This window comes from Peromyscus leucopus, chromosome 16_21 (genome assembly GCF_004664715.2).
Source record: "Peromyscus leucopus breed LL Stock chromosome 16_21, UCI_PerLeu_2.1, whole genome shotgun sequence".
Lineage (NCBI taxonomy): Eukaryota > Metazoa > Chordata > Mammalia > Rodentia > Cricetidae > Peromyscus > Peromyscus leucopus.
The window spans coordinates 38,248,240-38,256,145 of NC_051084.1; the positions used below are offsets into that span (position 1 = coordinate 38,248,240).

The 7,906-nt window shown below is 46.6% G+C and overlaps 1 protein-coding gene across 1 annotated transcript in view; it reads right to left on the bottom strand.

The window, feature by feature from the left end:
• Tmem131 (transmembrane protein 131) overlaps window positions 1–7,423 on the bottom strand; it is a 162,231-nt gene extending 154,808 nt beyond the window's left edge. Inside the window, exon 1 of the mRNA XM_028865673.2 lies at window positions 6,746–7,423. Within this exon, the coding sequence (XP_028721506.1) occupies window positions 6,746–6,920 (175 nt within the window). The 5' untranslated portion in view covers window positions 6,921–7,423. The remainder of the gene's footprint in view (window positions 1–6,745) is intronic.
• Window positions 7,424–7,906: the final 483 nt, after the last annotated feature.

Sequence of the window (7,906 nt, forward strand, 5' to 3'; positions counted from 1 at the left end):
GCTGTCCTGGAACTAGCTCTGTAGACCAGGCTGGCCTTGAACTCACAGAGATCCACCTGCCTCTGTCTCCCTAGTGCTGGGGTTAAAGGTATGCACCACTGCTGTGGGATGTCTTTCTGTATGCTGTGAATATGTTGCTCTGATTGGTTGATAAATAAAGCTGCACTGGCCTATGGCCGCGCAGGACGGAGCCAGGCAGGAAAATCCAAGAGAGACAGTGAAAGGAGAAAGGAGAGGAAGGGGAGACGCCAAACTGCCGCCCAAGGAGCAGCATGTAATGGGACACAGGTAAAGCCACGGAACACGTGGTGATACATAGATTAGTAGTTATGGGTTGAGTGAAGTTGTGAGTGCTAGCTAGCAAGAAGATTAATAGAATTTGCTGCCGGACGGTGGTGGTGGCGCACACCTTTAACCCCAGCACTCGGAAGGCAGAGGCAGGCGGATCTCTGTGAGTTCCAGGCCAGCCTGGGCTACAGAGTGAGATCCAGGAAAGGTACAAAGCTACACAGAGAAACCCTGCCTTGAAAAACATCAGGGCTTGTCAAAAAGAAAAAAGAAATTTAAAAAAAAAATCTGCTATTAATATTAAGCCTCTGGAGTGATTATTCATAAGCGGCTGTGGGACTACAGGGCTAGGTGGGGCCGGAGAAACTTACAGCCAGCTCCCACCACCACCACCCAGCTTAAAGTAGGACTTTTTTTTTTTTTTTTTTTTAAAGAATATGACTATTTAAAACCAAGGGATTAGCTGGGTATGATGACACACCTTTAATCCAAGCACTCATGAGGCAGAAACTTGTTAATCTCCTCTAGTTCAAGGCCAGCCTGATCTACATAGCTAGTTCCAGGATAGTCAGGGAGAGACCCAGTCTTAGAAAATAGCAAATAAAATAATAAAACCAAGCAACTGATCCCGCACTGGCACGTTTGCTCTTTCTCGGTCAGTACTTAACCCAACACCTACATGCACGAATGCTCACTGAACAATGAGGTTCGGTCAGGGAACCAACGGCTCACCTGCGATCCAGGCCTCACCACTTCTCAGCTGTTACCTTGAGTACCATGCCAGTCTCACCGTTCTGAGGATCTAAAAATCTTCAGTCTTCTCGTCACGACAGTGATAGGGTTCTGTTTACTTTTCACTGTGTGCTTGCTGTGCGTCTCTGTGGGACAATGTGCATGGGTGCCAGCACCCTCAAGGGCCCAGAGGAGGACATCAGGTCTCCCAGAGCAGGAGTTACAGGAGTTGTGAGCCTCCTGTGCGGGTGCTGGAAACCTAATGTGAGTCTAAAAAGAGCAGTCCACACTCTTATACTGAGCGCGTTCTCGTTCTCTCGTTCTCTCTCTCTCTCTCTCTCTCTCTCTCTCTCTCTCTCTCTCTCTCTCTCTCTCTCTCTCCAGGCCCAGGAGTGAAGGTTTAGATAAGTCTACACAAATCATTTTAGTTGTAAACTGAAGCAACATGTGGGAAGAGAAAGATGGCGTCACCCAATAGCCTACTGTAACAGATTTCCTAAGGACAAATACATGGAAGTTGAGGTTTTTACCTACTCTTGACTCATCCAGGTCACAGGTTAAAAAAAAAAAAAAAAAAAAAAAAGTGGAGGGTGAGATCATTCCAGGCAAATCTTCATTCAAAAATATGTTCATATTGCAGATGTCTCACAAAAACTCACTGTGGGTGAAGGAGGACACGGAATCACTTAAGAAACTGACCGAGGCAACAGTACACAACTGACTTTGTAGCACGAATCCAGATATCGAGGTAAATGCTGAAAGATCAGAGAGACAAAGGAACAAGCCACTGCCACTTCTTACCTAAGCCTAAAGCAAAGAGCTCCTGTCTCCTCCCACCTCATATTCCTTTTCTCCACTATATCACATCCCGTCTCCACCTCCCTAGTGCTGGGATTAAAGACGTGTGTGCCTCCCAAGGACTGGGAGGAAAGGCATGAGATCCCAAGTGCAGGGATTAAAGGTGTGTGCCACTACTGCCTGACCTCTATGGCTAACCTAGTGACTGGCTTTGCCCTCTGATCTTCAGGCAAGCTTTATGTGTTAGAGCATACACAAAGTATCACCGCAGACTTGAAATAAATGAGTAATGAACAAAGACACCACATGCTCAAAGGGAGCAGGACTGCACAGAAATAGCAAAACTTGGGAGGCAAGAGGCTGCATACTACAGTGACCTGAGCTGGACAAAAGTTGTAGAAGAGCTAGCCAAAGGAGGGGTTCACAGGCATTGGCACAACCTGGTAAAGGGTCAAAGAGGAGTCCAATGTGGCCAGGAAATAACATGGCACTAATAACAACTGGGAAATTGGAGGTGGTGTAAACTAATCCTGCCTAGGGCTTTAGTGTATGCTGTTGGCCAGACACAGAGATGAAAACAGACATCCAACTGGCACATGTAGAGTAGTGACAGCTGGCTAGGACACAATGACAACCAAGAAGTACAAAGTCCATTCGTCACATAAGGCCCAAGCTGCTCTCAACAGACAGAAAGGAGAATTCAAGGCCCCTTGATTTGGCAAACCAAAAAGAAATCAAGCCACATGGAGACAGTGTTCCAAAGATATTGTACCCCCAAGAGGAGCATGTTTTATCAAGACCCTAGATAACAAATTAGAGGATTTTACATCTGCTTCCAAAGCTCATCTCTCCAGTGGTGCCTACCAAGACTCGCTGTAAGAATGTATAGAGAGGGGGAAATATTGGAAAGAGGAGGAAACTGGTTATCAGCAAAACAAAGAGGTACTTCTTCCCACTGTAGGACCCCAATGTTTCTGACTACCAAACAGCTTCTGGAAAAAGCAAAATGAACTCATCAGTGAAGTGTTCATTCTGCACTACGTTATTTAACAGGCTCTAAATTAAAATGTAGCCGTTCTATCCAAAGAGTGAAACATCTCACTCTCAAAAATCATTTAAAAATATAACTTTACGTTAGAAAGTACACATCTCTCCTAATCGATTCTATGACCCTAAGACAAATCACTAACAGGCTTTTTATCTCCAGTCTTCTAGCCATTAGTCCTGAGCACTTAGTTCTTATGCTTAGTACAGGAAATACCGTTTTTCTGTATTTATGACACAAATATAGCTTAAAATAAAAATGTATGCATGAAACCATCATATATGGACAGAAAACAATTAAAAGTCTTAACACAACAAGCTTGATCTTGCCTTTAACTTACAATTAATGAGAACACAGGTGGCCTTCAGACTGAAATGAAGCGGCCCGAGTTTTATTGACCAGCTATGTAAATGACTCCACTCCTACAGAACAAGTTAAAAAGCACCACACCTTCCAAAACCCACTTCACAATGAAAGGAACACATAAGATGTTCTAAAAAGTGACTGGTGGGACTCGGGTAGAGAGGCGGCTCAGCAGAAGACCCAAGTTCAGGTCTAAACACCCAAACCAGACAGCTCACAACCATCTGTAACTCCAGCTCCAGGGGATCTGACCCCCTTCCTCTGGCATGTACCAGGCATTCATGCCGCAAACATACTTACATGCAGGCAAAACACTCATAACACATAAAATAAACCTTTTTTTAAAAAGGCTTCTTTGCTTGCCAGGCCGATTTATTATTCAAGATTCCATCAAAAGTCTAAGCATACTATATATATGTGTGTATATATATATGTGTGTGTGTGTGATATAGTATATATATGATATGTATTTTATATATGATATATATTTTATATATGATATATATATCTTCACTATTTGTATTTTAATAATTTATTTTACTACAGAGAGACAGACAGAAAGAGATTTTCTGTTTTCACTATCTAAATCTTACTCTCAAGAAAAATCTTGACACTAACCAGAATAAGCTGGTTATCTGTAGTAATTATAGTAACTTTATGTCTGGCAACTACCTCAAAGTTTTCACAAACATTCAAGCACAATCAAAATGCTGTCAAAGGCTCCTATCCTCTGGACCAGCGATAACACACTTCACAGATCAGTTAAGATGGGTGTGAAGATAGATAGGAGTCCTTAGGCACAAGGATGTTACGACAAGAAATGGCTCATGTTCTGTGCAGAAAACGATCATCTAGTTCAAACATGAAGGACGGACTGCATTAGGCAATCCAACTTTGCCTGCAGCTCTGCTTTAGGAGACAGTGACTTTTACTTTGTCTTGGTTTTCTAGTGAAATTCTACTGCAATGCAGGAAAAATACACAAACATACAAAATACCCAGAGAACCACCGCTAAAATTGCTGGTAAATCCCTTCTTGGATAATTCAAACTATACTACTTGACACAGAAGATACTTGGGGTGTAAATCAATAAACTGAAAGCTATCTGTACAAGTTTGCCCAAACTTGTTAGGGAGAAAAAAACAAAAAACAAAACCAAAATCAAAAACTCAGCAATTGCTCTTCTGGGGCAAATGTTGTATTAGTGCCACATCAGAGGCCAAAGACATTGTGTCACAATCCTGGGGGGAGAGTCAATTCCATTTCCCCTACTTATTAGAGAGAGAGAGAGAGAGAGAGAGAGAGAGAGAGAGAGAGAGAGAGAGAGAGGGAGAGAAACAGCCTGGACTATGATCTAGAAGTGCGTTGAGAGTAGAACATTTATTGGGAGAACTTTTGGGAACACTTGATTAAAACCAGACCCATTTATGAGGGGCCAAGGCCTATGATCTATATTAATATAATTACTTTTATTTTTGTTGTATTTATTTGTTTGTCTGCTTGCTTGTTTGTTTTGAGACAGGGTTTCTCTGTGTACCTCTGGCTGTCCTAGAATCGCTCTGTGGACCTGGCTGGCCTCAAATTCAGAGATCTACCTGCCTCTGCCTCCCGAGTGCTGAGATTAAAGGTACGTGCCACCACCACCTGACTTACTCTTAATACCTTAAATAACTATCTTGTCCATACAAATTATCCCCCCAGATACAGCACAGTCACAAAGGATGTCTGATTCGGCCAGGCCCAGTGGCTCGATCACTTTTCATACTTAACACCTTGGCAACTAGTCTGCAGGCTTAGCCCTCACACATATTTATGAATATTAAGAGAAGTGCATGGACACTTGTAAACTATGCAAATGGAGAACAAGCAAAGATATTTTAGGCTGATGTCCTCATGAAGTAAATAGTTATTTACTTAACAGTGCCCCCAAAATTAGCATATAAAATGGCAATTGGAAAAAGAAGCAGGGTTAGAAGGATAACACAAACTTAGACTCAATCATGGCTTCAGTTCCCTGTGCTACCAGTCCATGAGGCTAGTCATTTCCTGTAGGTGTCGGCTACTGTGCGCCTCGGCAATCAACAGAAAGGCCGAACAACAGTCCCCCAGGTCTTGGTGAGACACAAGAAGAAAAATTAGAACTATAAAGGGTTTGCTCAACACACATGTCCAAGTGTTGGCTACCATGGTCACCCATATAACAACACTAAACTAACAGGGGGATCATAAATAATATGAATTATGACAATCTCAGGCATGGTCATCTTAAAACAGCATTTTTAATCTTAAAATAATGTTGCTTCTACCAAATCCTTGTTATTCTCTGATTAACATTTGTATATTAACCAGACTGAGGCTGTTTAGAGTTAAATGAGGAAATGCAATTGTTTTTTTAAAGAAAATAAATAGTAAACTGACACATAGTTGCACTTTAAAGCTAATTTGGCTCATCTTTGCAGCTGCCAGTCAATAACAGTTAAAAAAAAAAAGTGAATTTATAGCCACACAGGAAAACAACTTCAAAGTTATAAGGCAAGAAATTACTTTCTGCGTAGAGTTCCTCTGATGTGTAATGAAAGATAATCTAACTAGTTCCTTTACTCTTAAAAAAAAAAAAAAAAGCAATAATCACTGAGTGAATTAATTCATGAAGGCTTTGTGATCGCTCACATTTCCTCGAGCTCATGTTCAGAAACAGGTAGTCCAGACAAAAATCAGTTTTGGTCTTCAAGGTTACAAAGTAATTTCTGACTCTGTCAAAGTACCGGTTTTACAATATTAGGGAAGTTTTTAAAATAGGCGTGAGCCTCTAACTGTGAATTATAGGTGAAAGGTTTGCAAGCTGGGAACTTGACGTTTGTTTCTATGGGTTCACACATCAAAGAGAAAGACACGGAATTACGTGAGGATCTTAAACAAGAAATGTAAACCGGCTTCCAGTAGCTTACTAGAGGCAAATGAGATTCTATTTAGGGCTAATAATGAAGCAAAATTCCTCAATACCGCAATGGAAGAGTGAAGAAGAAAACTAAAAAACAGGAGCCTCTTCAAAGGAATGTCCCAACAAATCTAAATTTTAGAAGGTGTGCATTGAAACCTTTCCACCAGCCTCGCTATTTTTTTTTTAAGCACAGCATTTTAAAGTGAGCTCCGTCTGCATGCCCAAATTAAAACCCGACAAAGGGGAAACAAGGAAAGCGTCCCGCGATTTAACCTAGCAGGAGCCACCAAGGAGCCTAAAAAGCGGGGTGCCTTCCTCACATAGCGGGCCAAGTGGCAAGAGCATCCGAGAACTCAGGAAGTTTTGAAATGACAGGAGACAAGGGGACGACGAGGGGACGGGGAGGGGAAGGAATCACGGAGCAACAGAGCCACGGCGCGCGGCCGACGCGGCGAGTTGGCTGCCGAACAGCGAGCGAGTCGCCCGCCGGCTCGGGACGGGGCTCGACCCAGCAACTTCGCGCCGGCGCCCGCCGCGGGCCTCCCTCTCCCGCCCGCAGCCCGCCGCCGGCCACCCACCTTCCTTCTCGGCCCGCGCCGCGGCCACCACGAGGGTCATCACCAGGTGCAGCGCTCCCAGGAGGCCGGCGGCCGCGCTCCGAGGACCCCCGCCACGGCCGGCCGCGGGCTCCAGCCCGGCCCCGGTGGACGCGGAGGCGGCGGCGGCTGCTCCTCCTCCCGCCCGCTTCCCCATCCTGGCCGGCCGGGGGCCGCCGAGCTCGAGGTCCGGCGCGACCCTTCTCCGCGAGGCGACGGCAGCGGCGCGGGAGCCGTGGTCCGGGCTGTGGTCGGGGTGCCGGATGAGAGAGCGGTTGCGGGCCCAGGGCTCAGGCTCCCGGCGTGGGTCTGGGTCGGTGCGTGCGTGGGAGCGAGGGTGTCAGTCACAGCCTCGGCATCGGCATCGCCTACGAAGAGCCGGAACGGAGAGGCCGCGGGTCAGGCACGGCGGGCGGCCATACTGGAAACGGGCAAGGGCCGCGGGCCCCGGCGCTGGCCTCTGAGGGGCGGGGCGGGGCGCAGGGTCCCGCCCCCTCCGTGCCAACACCTGGGCGGCTCCGCTGGTGTGTGTGTTCGCCGCGGAGTCCGGGAGCTCCGACTCCTCGTCCTGCCCTCAGAATCCCATGGGCTTCGCTGACCGGACGGGCCGGGGCGGCCAACCGCACCCTGTCACCGCTGCCCGGCCCGGGAGGAGGAGGGAGACAGGCCAGGTCTGGCCAGGAGTTAAGATGGTGGCCCAAGCTTCCCGGAGGCAGTGACGGCAATCACGTGGGAGACGGCGGGGGGGGGGGAGGCCACGCTACGCAGCCGCATTGGTGTGTGGGCGGGGCCCGACCGCGCCTCCGACGCCGGGACAAACCCGGGTCTATACTGCAATGTCGGAGCCTTCCAGAGATTGGAGTGTGCGTCCGGAGTCCAGGGCTGACAATCCGTGCCAGTGACTCCTCCGAGTCTCACCTCTGCCCCTGGGTGCCTTTGACGTAGAGAGTGTTCAGGGTCTGATTCAGTTCCTGGCAGTGCTTCCTTGAAAATGAGGATTCGCTGTGTTTATGTTTGTATCTTCCAAAGCATCGTACCCAAGAGGGTGCCTTGTACCTCTTGGCCACAGAAAGCCCTTTTCTATGTTGTTTGTTTGCTTGTTTGGGGGAATTTTACCATGTGTGCAAAAAATCATCAGTTTGG